Below are 14,364 nucleotides of genomic sequence, written 5' to 3' on the forward strand. Positions count from 1 at the left end.
GTTTATACCCCCTGTATAAAGCCATGTTAGTTTCTACTTCCTATATATAGCCGTGTTAGTTTCTACTTCCTAAATATAGCCGTGTTAGTTTCTACTTCCTAAATATAGCCATGTTAGTTTCTACTTCCTAAATATTGCCATGTTAGTTTCTACTTCCTGTATACCATGTTAGTTTCTACTTCCTGTATTTAGCCATGTGATTCTTACTCATTATTTTTATTTGTTATTCACTGTTTATTAGTAAACTTCACAGTTATGTTGTACAGTGTTAGTCTTGTAATGGGTTGTTCAGGGGTGCTACAGGGTTCATCTGTTCTCAGAGTCTACAGGGACAGTTTGTTCTTTCACCATTGACTGAAGATCAGTGACCACTATTACATAGCTGCAAATGTGTTTAGACCCAAAACAGACCAGATAAGACATACTAATGGTTATAGTAGTAAAGTATACCCTACATACTGCAGCTCTGTTTCCTCAACAATTTTACTCTCAACTTTTAAGTCTTTATTGAATACTCATCTCTTCAGTAGGTTCTATGACTGAGTGTAGTCTGGCCCAGGAGTGTGAAGGTGAACGGAAAGGCACTGGAGCAACCATCTGCCCTTGCTGTCTCTGCCTGGCCGGTTCCCCTTTTTCCACTGGGATTCTCTTCCTCTAACCCTATTACAGGGGCTGAGTCACTGGCTTACTGGTGCTCTTCCATGCCGTCCCTAGGAGGGGTGCGTCACTTGAGTGGGTTGAGTCACTGACGTGATCTTCCTGTCTGGGTTGCCCCCCCCCCCCCCCCCTTAGGTTGTGCCGTGGCGGATATCTTTGTGGGCTATACTCTGTCTTGTCTCAGGATGGTAAGTTGGTGGTTGAAGATATCCCCCTAGTGGTGTGGGGGCTGTGCTTTGGCAAAGTGGGTGGGGTTATATCCTGCCTGTTTGGCCCGGTCCGGGGGTATCGTCGGACGGGGCCACAGTGTCTCCTGACCCCTCCCGTCTCAGCCTCAAGTATTTATTCTGCAGTAGTTTATGTGTCGGGGGCTAGGGTCGGTCTGTTATATCTGGAGTATTTCTCCTGTCTTATCCGGTATCCTGTGTGAATTTAAGTATGCTCTCCCTAATTCTTTCTTTCTTTCTCTCTCTCAGAGGACCTGGGCCCTAGGATCATGCCTCAGGACTACATGGCCTGATGACTCCTTGCTGTCCCCAGTCCACCTGGCCGTGCTGCTGCTCCAGTTTCACCTGTTCTGCCTGCGGCTATGGAACGCTGACCTGTTCACCAGACGTGCTACCTGTCCCAGACCTGCTGTTTTCAACTCTTTAGAGACAGCAGGGGCGGTAGAGATACTCTCAATGATCTGCTATGAAAAGCCAACTGACATTTACTCCTGAGGTGCTGACTTGTTGCACCCTCGACAACCACTGTGATTATTATTATTTGACCCTGCTGGTCATCTATGAACATTTTGAACATCTTGGCTATGTTCTGTTATAATCTCCACCTGGTACAGCCAGAAGAGGACTGGCCACTCCTCATAGCCTGGTTCCTCTCTAGGTTTCTTCCTAGGTTTTGGCCTTTCTAGGGAGTTTTTCCTAGCGACCGTGCTTCTAAACTTGCATTGCTTGCTGTTTGGGGTTTTAGGCTGGGTTTCTGTACAGCACTTTGAGATATCAGCTGATATAAGAAGGGCTTAATAAATTTGATTTGATAATCAAAGTGGGGTGTGTTTTTTTCCCTAATGCCTCTGTTCAGACATTCTGAGTAAAAGAACTAGAAATCTTTTGCTAGTTTTCTTCCTGGCTGAAATGCAGATTTAACATTCACTAGTAGACAGTATGTCCCAAGAGGAATGGTCTCGGCTGTAGTGTGTCTGGCCATCTGCTTCAGCCTGACCTCTGCCTCTCTCCAACCCCAATACAGCCCCCTCTCAGAATTTGGGTTCTACATTATGCAACAATTATGCAACATTGTATATGTACATTTTTGTTCAGGTGTACTGAAATCATGGAATGTGGATCTTGTGGATTTACGAACTGTGTCCATTCTGTCTCTTTTCTTTGTATGAAGATGACTTTGTTATGGAGACCTACATCAGTAAGGGCATGGGAGGTATGCCTATAGGATCAACAAGAGGTTATGCATTGAACAAAAACAACAAAATCTATTGCTAAGGTAATTTGATGTCTGTGCCCAATTTATTTAGATAGAGAAATGTGAACATTTAGAGAGTTGGGTCTATACACGAACAGAGACACTTAGCTCCAGTGGGGTTTGTTTAGCCTGGCCTATCAACCTTAAACCTGTGTGTTCAGTGTCTAGCTTCCCTAGGTAATTAGCTAGGGGAATTCCTGGCTTTGCTAGGAGAAAGTCAGAGTAGGGCCTCTTGAACCTCTGAACCAGGTGTCCCTCTGGTCCCGCCCACCAGGCTGTGGGAACTAACCTGTCAACATTCTCTGCTGCCAATGACTGGAACGAACTGCAAAAATCACTGAACCTGGAGACCCATATCTCCCTCACTAGCTTTAAGCACCAGCTGTCAGAGCAGCTCACAGATCACTGCACCTGTTCATAGCCCACATGTAAACAGCCCATCCAACTACCTCATTCCCATACTGTATTTATTTATCTTGCTCCCTTGCACCCCAGTATCTTTACTTGCACATTAATCTTCTGCACATCTACCATTCCAGTGTCTAATTTCTATATTGTAATTACTTTACCACCATGGCATATTTATTGCCTTACCTCTCTTATCTTACCTCATTTGCACACACTATATAGATTTTTCTTTTTTCTACTGTATTATTGACTGTATGTTTGTTTATTCCATGTGTAACTCTGTGTTGTTGTATGTGTCGAACTGCTGTGCTCTATCTTGGCCAGGTCGCAGTTGTAAATGAGAACTTGTTCTCACCTTGCCTACCTGGTTAAATAAAGGTAAAATAAAAAAGTGTCAATCACTTGAGGGTTGTCATGGTATCCAGGTGGAGTGGGCTCTTGAAGATCTACCATTTTAGAAAGCATTCTCTATATGAGATCAAATAAAATATGTAGAGGATTAAATGTTTGACTGAGTTTAGTATTTGGGAAATGACTTTTATATTATACCCCATTCTGATAACAATCTACTGTATAGCAGCATTTGATGAGCATAATATGACTTGCTTTATGCACAACTTGTTGTGGTGCCATTAAATCACAATGCAGTTTCAGGGACATCACAACAATCTGATTCTGAGAAGCTGGTTGCAGTAGTTACACAAACATTCTGAACAGTTTAGCTGAAAGAAGCTGATTCAATTGACTCCTGAGAAATCACATGATAATAGATTTAATGAGAGTGCCCACTCAGTAGTTTAGAGATTGGTTGTAATAAACATATTCAGTAGTTTCAGACTTTCTAATGGATGACATGGCTGACATGTCAAGGGTAATAGTAGAGGTCATTAATAATTACTGCAGTGGGCTGAATCAGGGTCACACGGTGTTTCTAGGTAGTCTTAAAACTACTTTGAAACAAAAGTATACACCTCACACACATGGTTATGGGCGTGAGGTGTATACAGAAGACACCGTGTACCAAGTCAGATATAGAGTTGACATGTATTACATTTTGAGTTTGCATCCCAATATTACACTTTATATACATCACAGAAGACTGAAATATAACAAAACCGTTTGACATAGAAACACCGGATTTTCGGCAGCTTTTAAAAAATAATGTGTATTAATTATGAAATGATGAATCATATTAATGTCATTCCACCCATGAGGCTACTAGGTTATTTGACTGCAGGAAATGGATGATTAAATAGACTTTCCTTAAATCCTCTGTTATATTTTGGCATAATCAACTGAATATGTGTTTTACTGTAGTATGATAGCCTATCTGTATTATAATATGCTAAGCATTCTATGCTGCAGTAGGATCTCCTCCTACAACATTCCAAATCACCATTAAATAAAGATCTGGTTGATTATTTCTACCATGGTTCATTGGGTTGGCCAAAGAAACAGATTGTTATGGGTGTAAAATGGCACAGTGATGCCATCTGTTGGTAAATGTTCATTACTGCAACTCATGTGTTTTACCGGTGTGCTTGAGATACCCGGATGCATTGTGATGTACTGAACAAGACTGGTTACTCGCATCAATGCCTCTCTCGTCATTTAACATTCACACACAGATCACTATTTAAAATGACAAAATACAAATATCATTATTACATCATCCTGCCATTGCTACTATGACGTCACAGAATTCAGATGTTTTCTCAATTTAAACTGTCTTTAATACTTATTGCATCATCATTTATCCAATAATGACATCACTCCAGCCCCCTCCAGCCCTATAAAAGGGACCACCGCCCGTCTAAAAATTTTATCCATCAATCACAATGCCCAGAAGACGCAGATCCTCTAGCCGACCTGTCCGCAGGCGCCGCCGCGCCAGGGTGTCCCGACGTCGTCGCAGGAGAGGAGGCCGCAGGAGGCGTTAGATAGAACGGGTAGAACCTACCTGACCTATCCGCCCCCTCCGGGTTCTCCCTCCCGACCCCTGGTAGTGTAGATGTGTTAAAGTCTGCTTAAATAAAAGATGGGCTTTTAACTACAACTGTTACGACTTTATATTAGTAGATAGGTTTTTTAGGCTGTAAGAGTTTTTGGCGGTAGAGTTAATAATATATTTGAGATAATACAAATAATAGCCTACTTACTATGTTAGTAATATATATATAATTAAAACGTTTTAATAATTGTATCTGTCCCTAATAAATAAATACATTAAAACAATATATTTATTGAAAACTGACACATTCAATCATCAACCGTCAAGTCAGATAATGCTTTGTACCATTATGGTTTAGTTCGCGCTCATTTTCAGCATAAATCTACAGTCATTTCTGGATCCAAACGTTTCCTATAGTTGTGACATTAGACACGGGAAGATAGGCTTTTAGTTTAAAAGTATAATGTTTATAGGATAATTTCAAGATCGAACCATTCTAAACTGTAAAAGATCTAGGCTGCATGTATTATAATACCGTAAACCTCTCAGCTGCGGGAGGGTCTATTCCTACAATTTTGCCACGATTTTATTCGTTTTATGATCAAAAGAAGCACGTCGTCCTCCACTTTTTAAACCACTGTGTTTTGTATTTTTGTTTATTTTCCATTTTTTTGTGTTTGGAATGGCACGGTTTCTTTGGGAGATTAAGATGGCATAATGTAAACGTTTGTAGGCCAATTTGGAATCTGTAGAATGACGACTACATGAATCATAATGCTAATTGACTGGTCATTCCAAATTACCATGGTAGTTACATTTCTATGTTGAAGGCTAGGAACATGTGAAGGAAGGGCCTTATTAAAGGTGTAGGGGCAGTACCCTTTCAAGTGTGCCAGGTTGCACACAGACTTTTATGGATACACAGGTGCCACAGGTGGATTCCAAATGAGTAATCTAACAATTATTTACATGGCCCCAGTTGCTTAGATTTTTTTTTTCTGTACTAAATCAATAATATGTTAACATAGTGTGACAGTGAGCGGTGACCAAAATAACCATAGATAGAAAGTTGACAATGGTTTATTATTGGCATAAATACCAAGTATTTCTATGGTTGCAGACTTCCAAGATGAAATTGCATTGAATCAAATTAGATGCAACACGGTAGTAACATTTGCTTGAAATTGCAGTTTGAACGTCTAAAACTTGATATAATGTATGTATGTATAAATGATAATGGACATTTTCAAATAACTCTCGAGACAAAATTATTGCTCACCACTGGTGCAGTATAACCAGTGGTGATTTTAGCATGTCAATCTTGGTGGGGCAAAAAAAAAAAAAAGTGGGATGCCTGCCAGCAAAGCCACTACACAACACAACACTAAACAATACATTAATGGCACTATAATGGTGACAAATGGTGCCCACACAACTGTTAGGGCCTACATAAAGCTGTCCCAACAACACCTTACCACTGCAAAACCTGGCATTCAGCAGAGTCTTGTCTGGCAGCAAAACAGTTCATAAATGCAGCCTCCTTTACTGCATTTAAAAAAAAAACATAGCTGATATGGCAGACTTGCTTAAACAAATGTGGTTTCTACTGACAATCGAGATGTACAAATGATGGCATAATGGGACGACAAGCTGATAAAAGGCAATCCGTAGTTCCGATGAAGACATTAATGAGCCAGCGACGACAGACGTAGTCCATAGAACTATTTGTTCAGCACTTTAGAAATGTACAGCAACAGAACTCAGAACATGGGCTGTTCTTACAGTATTCTCCCTGTACACATCAGAACCATAGGATAAATAAAGGGGGCACATAAAACAGACAATGACAGCTCTTACAATGTTCAATGATGACATTTCTCTAAAACAGGTTATAGGCTATTTGTGCATCACCAAGTTAGACCCTCTTAATTTCGTCTACTGTTGTAGGTGAAATTAAGAGGTGAAAATAGACCAAATTATTAGGGTGAGGCACATTGAATGTTTGGGTCGTTGTGTTTCAAAAAAGATACATGTCATATATCACTATTTGACGAGTTAAATAAGCTTTTAATTTGACACGTCAAATAACACAATTGTATTATAGAATGTTGTGTGCATACTAATTTACCGAAAGTTTGCTGCTTCAGTGTCTTTAGATATTTTTGTCAGATGTTACTATGGAATACTGAATTATAATTACAAGCATTTCATAAGTGTCAAAGGCTTTTATTGACAATTACATGAAGTTGATGCCAATATTTGCAGTGTTGACCCTTCTTTTTCAAGACCTCTGCAATCCACCCTGGCATGCTGTCAATTAACTTCTGGGTCACATCCTGACTGATGGCAGCCCATTCTTGCATAATCAATGCATGGAGTTTGTCAGAATTTGTGGGTTTTTGTTTGTCCACCCGCCTCTTGAGGTTTGACCACAAGTTCTCAATGGGATTAAGTTCTGGGGAGTTTCCTGGCCATGGACCCAAAATATTGATGTTTTGTTCCCCGAGCCACTTAGTTATCACCTTTGCCTTATGGCAAGGTGCTCCATCATGCTGGAAAAGGCATTGTTCATCACCAAACTGTTCCTGGATGGTTGGGAGAAGTTGTACACTACCTTTCAAAGGTTTGGGGTCACTTAGAAATGTTATTGTTTTTGAAATAAATAAATAATAATTGTCCATTAAAATAACATCAAAAGTTCCTCTGTCCGGTGTTTGTGTTCTTTGCCCATCTTAATCTTTTCTTTTTATTAGCCAGTCTGAGATATGGCTTTTTCTTTGCAACTCTGCCTAGAAGACCAGCATCCTGGAGTCGTCTCTTCACTGTTGACATTGAGACTGGTGTTTTGCGGGTACTATTTAATGAAGCTGCCAGTTGAGGACTTGTGAGGTGTCTGTTTCTCAAACTAGACACTCTAATTTACTTGTCCTCTTGTTCAGTTGTGCACTGGGACCTCCCACTCCTCTTTCTATTCTGGATAGAGCCAGTTTGCGCTGTTCTGTGAAGGGAGTAGTACACAGCGTTGTACGAGATCTTCAGTTTCTTGCCAATTTCTCACATGGAATAGCCTTCATTTCTTAGAACAAGAATAGACTGACGAGTTTCAGAAGAAAGGTCTTTGTTTCTGGACATTTTAAGCCTGTAATCGAACCCACAAATGCTGATGCTCCAGATACTCAACGAGTCTAAAGAAGTCCAGGATTTTTGCTTCTTTAATCAGAACAACAATTTTCAACTGTGCTAACATAACTGCATAAGGGTTTTCTAATGATCAAATAGCCTTTTACATTTATAAACCTGGATTAGCTAACACAACATGCCATTGGAACACAGGAGTGATGGTTGCTGATAATGGGCCTCTGTACGCCTAACATTAACAATGTCTACACTGTAGTTCTGATAAATGTTATGTTATTTTAATGGACCAAAAATGGGCTTTTCTTTCAAAAGCAAGGACATTTCTAAGTGACCCCAAACCTTTGAACGGAAGTGTAGGTAAGGGTAAAGTGACTATGCACAGATAATAGCAACGACCTGGGGAAAATTACAGGGGAGATGAATGAGCCAATTGGAAGCTGGGGATGATTTGGTGTCCATGATGGTATGAAGGTCAGATTGGGAATTTAGCCAGGACACTGGGGTTAACACCCCTATTCTTACAATATGGGCTGTGGAATCTTTAGTGACCAGAGTCAGGAAACCGGTTTAACATCCCATCCGAAAAACAGCACCCTACACAGGGCAATGTCCACAATCACTGCCCTGAGGCATTGGGAAAAATAATTTAGACCAGAGAAAAGAGAACCTGCTACTGGCCCTCCAACACCACTTCCAGCAGCATCTGTTCTCCCATCCAGGGACCAACCAGGACCAACCCTGCTTAGCTTCAGAGGTAACCCAGCAGTGGGATGCAGGGTGGTATGCTGCTGGCTCCTAAAAGAGGTGGACATATAAAGTACCTCTTGGTACATGCGTCGGTGAAGACAGGTGACTTTTCCAAAAAGGTGACACCATCTCAAGATCAAATGGCTGTTTATTAGTAACCTTCACAGTTATGTTGTACAGTGTTAGTCTTGTAATGGGTTGTTCAGGGGTGCTACAGGGTTCATCTGTTCTCAGAGTCTACAGGGACAGTTTGTTCTTTCACCATTGACTGAATATCAGTGACCACTATTACATAGCTGCAAATGTGTTTAGACCCAAAACAGACCAGATAAGACATACTAATGGTTACAGTAGTAAAGTATACCCTACATACTGCAGCTCTGTTTCCTCAACAATATTACTGTAATAATCAAAGTGGGGTGTGTTTGTTCCTAATGCATCTGTTCAGACATTCTGAGTAAAAGGACTAGAAATCTTTGGCTAGTTTTCTTGCTGACTGAAATGCAGATTTAACTTTTAAGTTTACAGTGTAATAAAGAAAACATAATTTTCTTATTTTTCACTTCAGTCAATGTCTTCATTGTTTACTCATTCAGACGACTGTGTTCAGTATTTCGATAGGAGACTGATCACTCACTGTGACACATTGTGTCTGGCTAAAGGTAGCTTACAATACAAAGCTGACAACTGGCATTTATACAAATGAAAACAAAAGACAAGATGTTATACTAAACAATATTTTTGGGACATGAAAGAGTACCATCCTACCCATTATGGTAAACATATGCCGGTGGTGCCATGATAACACAGAGTTAAAGGACAATATTTCAACATTTAAAAAGTCAGTCTAGGCTGGATACTTTGCATAATTGTATTGCACCGTTTACCAGGAATAACATGCCTGTTAGAATGGCAACATAGTTAGACTTCATTGATGATGATAACCATTTGAAATAGTAGACTGATCCTCCTAAGTTCATATAGGCATTTTTTTTTAATTCTGTAAAGCCAACGATATTGGCTTCTTCCACTGTCACTGTGTTAATGCATCCAAATCCTTTCCTTGAAAGTACCATATATATATATATATTTCTGAAAGATGACTGGTTTTGACTTTTCTCTGAAGTCCTGTAGTTCATTCCTGGTTGAGTTGACAGGAGGGAAAAAACACAGTTGACTCTAATGTTGGTGAACATGTCCAGAAATCTTCAAAACAATCAGACCAATCCCTCCACCAATCAGAGTCCTTCCCAGTCCTGACTCCCAGCCATTTCCACCAATCCCGGGCTTTTCAGTCCATCCACAATTGGTTTGAGTGTAGTTTTCTGGCTCTTCAATCAGCCTGCCCATTGTCTTTCACCTGCCATTGTCTTTCACCTGCCATTGTCTTTCACCTACAACAAAATGGTGGAGTTGGGGGTTTGCCCTCTTCTAGTCTACAGTGAAGTAAAATCCTGAAAAATAAATAGTCTGTTTGCATAGTCTGGAGGTGGTCACAGAGAGGAATGTGTCCGTAAAGGGAGACGGTCAAGTGATATTGGATCACAGTGCAGAGCAGCACTTACCTAGGAGGAAGAGACCAGACAATAGAATTGTCAGTAAAATAGCTTTCCCTCCAAAAATGTGACATTTGAATAACAGTTATGAACAGGATTTTCTGAGGGTGGAATCCTAATTTAATAAACTTAACAGTTTATCATTATTATTATTACTATTATTATTAGCAGTAGTATAAAACAGAATGAGAAAACAGTTAGATCAAAAGTTACACACACACTTGGCTAAAGTTAGTCTGGCCCCATCTCACCTCTCTCGGGGGGGGCGTGTTGGGTTGTTGAGGAAGGACAGCTGGTGCTCCAGGCTGCAGACACGGAAGGCCAGGTAACAGGAAGACAGGATGAGGAGGATGATTCTGAAGTAATGGACAATAAGGTTTATTGGATGTACCAAGTGTGTGTGTACACTAGGTGGAGGTATAACTGGATTTTTTTGTGATCATATCCATTTTAGAATATTAAATTAGGCCTTGTTCAGATTTGATTTCACAGATAAAAATCGGACAAAAAAATGTTGAGCATAATGCTGCCAATGAATGTATATTTATCCAACAACACAAGGTGTTCGAAGCCAGTTGTGGGGCATGGAAATAGTTACAGTATGATGAAGAACTTGAGAAGCTGATATTCCATCGGGCCCAGCTCTGGAACAGGCTCTGTTAGTAGGATCTTCTCTGTCTCTAAGTCCCGGTCTACAACACACACACACACACACACACACACACACACACACACACACATGAATATAGCCATCTAATAGACTACATAGTAGATAGTGTATTGTTGCTTACAGATGCCATCAATATATTGTGGTAAGTTGCAGGTGCCACATTCTGCTCCATTGCACCTCATTGTAAATGTATATATTAATATATATTTGACCACATCTGGCTGTGCAAAAGTATTGTATGTATGCAAGTGGGTCAACGTTTTGATTTGATCAATCTACACTCAGGTTTTCCAACTCTTATGCAACCCCAGACAGTTACGTCATAGTAACCACATAGTAAACACATCTTAAACAGTCCACTAGATGAGAGGTAGAGGCAGACTGTCCTATATCAGGGTTCATCAACTACATTTATCCGCGGGACCATTTCTTCTTCAGCGGATGGTCAGGGGGCTGGAACATAATGACTAATCATTTGTAGACTGCAAATTGACCCCAAGAAGACCAAACAGATATAATATTTGACTAAAATATAATAATTTCAAACCTTGCTTAAATTTGTTTATATAATAAATCTCTATAATGCGTGGGAATACATTGGAACAGATGTCCCAAATTAAAATCACTTGGAGGTGATTTATGTCATAGTAAAGCCTGCATACAGACGTCACAACTATGAGACAATAGTAGTGTTATGTAGTGTATACATAACTGGGCAGTTTACCCAAGTCTCTTTCAGATCATCTAAATGTAGCCAGCAGTAGGGTACAGTAGGGTACAGAAGTAGGGTACAGCAGTAGGGTACAGCAGTAGGGTACAGTAGGGTACAGAAGTAGGGTACAGTTGGGTACAGCAGTAGGGTACAGTAGGGTACAGCAGTAGGGTACAGCAGTAGGGTACAGCAGTAGGGTACAGCAGTAGGGTACAGTTTGTAGGGTACAGTTTGTAGGGTACAGTTTGTAGGGTACAGCAGTAGGGTTCAGTAGGGCACAGTGTATGGGTTCAGTAGGGCACAGTAGTAAGGTTTAGTAGGGCACAGTAGTAGGGTACAGTTTGTAGGGTACAGCAGTAGGGTACAGCAGTAGGGTACAGTTTGTAGGGTACAGTTTGTAGGGTACAGCAGTTGGGTACAGCAGTAGGGTACAGTTTGTAGGGTACAGTTTGTAGGGTACAGCAGTAGGGTACAGTTTGTAAGGTACAGTAGTAGGGTACAGCAGTTGGGTACAGTAGTAGGGTGCAGTTTGTAGGGTACAGCAGTAGGGTACAGCAGTAGGGCACCGTTTGTAGGGTACAGCAGTAGGGTACAGTTTGTAAGGTACAGCAGTAGGGTTCAGTAGGGCACAGTGTATGGGTTCAGTAGGGCACAGTAGTAGGGTTTAGTAGGGCACAGTAGTAGGGCACAGTAGTAGGGTACAGTTTGTAGGGTACAGCAGTAGGGTACAGCAGTAGGGCACCGTTTGTAGGGTACAGCAGTAGGGTACAGTTTGTAAGGTACAGTAGTAGGGTACAATAGGGCACAGTAGTAGGGTACAGTTGTAGGGTACAGTAGGGCACAGTAGTAGGGTACAGTAGGGCACCGTAGTAGGATACAGTAGTAGGGTACAGTTGTAGGTTACAGTAGCAGGACACAGTAGTAGGGCAGAACAAGTCCCCACATGCTAAAATCTCCATTTGGTGCTTAATCCTGTACTGAATCAGAGGGTTGTGCCCATCCAAACACAACTCCCTTCCCAGTTTCCCTCCTACACATAATCAGGGATTTGAACATTCTGCAAACATGTGATGGCTCAGCCCCCGCCGGCTAACTTCAATGGATAACTCCGGCCAGGAGTGGACAAAGCTGAACACCTCCAATCTCTTAATGCACCAGAAAAAACACAGCGCTCACCTCATGTGGCATAGCCTCAATAGACATGGCTATTATGATATTATACAATTCATGAGAAATGCTGTGTTCGCCATTGTATCTGTCAGTTTGTCATCCTTTGTGAAATTAAATACATGAAAAACAGGTTGTCCCTAGCCTGGTCCCACATCTGTTTTTGTCGTCTTGCCAAACCCCTCTATGGTCATTCTCATGCCAAACAAGAGTTGGCTATAATACAGCATAAACCAATGTTGGTCCAGGTTGTCCTCCCTTCTCACCTTCCAGAGGCTGGTCTGTCTGGAAGGAGGAGTCCACCGCAGTCAGGCTACCGGTGGAGCTACCCAGGAGGTCAGGGAGGGACGAGGACACGGACACCACAGAGGGTTTTCTCCTCCACTTCAGCACCGGAGGATACTCATCCGCCCCTGGGAACTCATCCGCCACCGGGAACTCATCCTGGAGGTATAGAAAGGAAAGGGAAAGGAGGATACCTAGTCAGTTGTCCAACTGAATGTACTCAACTGAAATGTGTCCTCCGCATTTAACCCAACCCTTCTGAATCAGAGATGTGCGAGGCATTATTGACCTGAATGGACCAAATCTTCAGGAAAGAAAGTGTTCCACTCTCTCAATGCTGTACAGTTTATCTACAGTAACAGTCAAAAGTTTGGACACACCTGGTCATTCAAGGTTTTTCTTTATTATTACTATTTTACTATTTTCTACATTTTAGAATAATAGTGAAGACATCAAAATGACCAAATAACACATGTAGCAACAAAAAAATTGCAAAAACAAATCCAACTGTATTTTATATTTGTCAAAGTAGTCACCCTTTGCCTTAATGGCAGCTTTGCATTTTCTCAACCAGCTTCATGAGGTAGTCACCTGGAATGCTTTTCCAACAGTCTTGAGGGAGTTCCCACATATGCTAAGCACTTGTTGGCTGCTTTTCCTTCACTCTGCGGTCCAACTCATCCCAAACCATCTCAATTGTGTTGAAGTCGGGTGATTGTGGAGGCCAGGTCATCTGATGCAGCACTCCATCACTCTTTTTCTTGGTCAAATAGCTCTTGCACAGCCTGGAGGTGTGTCGGGATATTGTCCTGTTGAAAAACAAATTACATTCCCCCTAAGCGCAAACCAGATGGGATGGCGTATCATTGCAAAATGCCGTGATAGCCATGCTGGTGAAGTGTGCTTGAAATTGTAAATAACTCACCATTGTCACCAGCAAAGCACCCCCACACCATCACACCTCCATGCTTCAACAGTGGGAACCACACATGCGGAGATCATCCGTTCACCTTCTCTGCGTCTCACAAAGACACGGCGGTTGGAACCAAAAATCTCAAATTTGGACTCATCAGACCAAATGACAGATTTCCACCGGTCTAATATCAATTGCTCATGTTTCTTGGCCCAAGCAAGTCTCTTCTTATTATTGGTGTCCTTTAGTAGTGGTTTCTTTGCAGCAATTTGACCATGAAGGCCTGATTGACACAGTCACCTCTGAACAGCTGATGTTGAGATGCGTCTGCTACTTGAACTCTGTGAGGTGCAATCTGAGGTGCAGTTAATTGCTGATTTCTGAGGCTGGTAACTAATGAACTCATCCTCTGTAACTCTGGGTCTTCCTTTCCTGTGGCGGTCCTCATGAGAGCCAGTTTCATCACAGCGCTTGATGGTTTTTGCGACTGCACTTGAAGAAACATTCTAAGTTCTTGAAATTTTCCGGATTGACTGACCTTTATGTCTTAAAGTAATGATGTACTGTCTTTCTCTTTGCTTATTTGAGATGTTCTTGCCAGAATATGGACTTGGTCTTCTACCAAATAAGACTATCTTCTGTATACCACCCCTACCTTCTCACAACACAACTGATTGG

At 41.3% G+C, this 14,364-nt stretch overlaps 1 protein-coding gene across 5 annotated transcripts in view; it reads right to left on the bottom strand.

Moving 5' to 3' along the window:
* Positions 1–8,511: 8,511 nt before the first annotated feature.
* Positions 8,512–14,364, bottom strand: part of LOC110519573 (GRAM domain-containing protein 2A) — a 33,153-nt gene continuing 27,300 nt past the window's right edge. For 3 of the 5 annotated variants that reach the window (XM_036963792.1, XM_036963796.1, XM_036963795.1), the window contains exons 9-12: positions 12,755–12,932; positions 10,538–10,631; positions 10,191–10,295; positions 8,512–9,837 (exon numbers count right to left, since the gene is read on the bottom strand). In XM_036963792.1, coding sequence (XP_036819687.1) covers positions 9,774–9,837; positions 10,191–10,295; positions 10,538–10,631; positions 12,755–12,932 — 441 coding nt within the window. In that variant the 3' untranslated portion in view covers positions 8,512–9,773. Of the gene's footprint in view, positions 9,949–10,190; positions 10,296–10,537; positions 10,632–12,754; positions 12,933–14,364 lie in introns of all 5 variants that reach the window. The other 2 variants (XM_036963794.1, XM_036963793.1) reach the window with 2 other exon arrangements.

The sequence above is a fragment of the Oncorhynchus mykiss genome, chromosome 26, assembly GCF_013265735.2.
Source record: "Oncorhynchus mykiss isolate Arlee chromosome 26, USDA_OmykA_1.1, whole genome shotgun sequence".
Classification (NCBI taxonomy): Eukaryota; Metazoa; Chordata; class Actinopteri; order Salmoniformes; family Salmonidae; genus Oncorhynchus; species Oncorhynchus mykiss.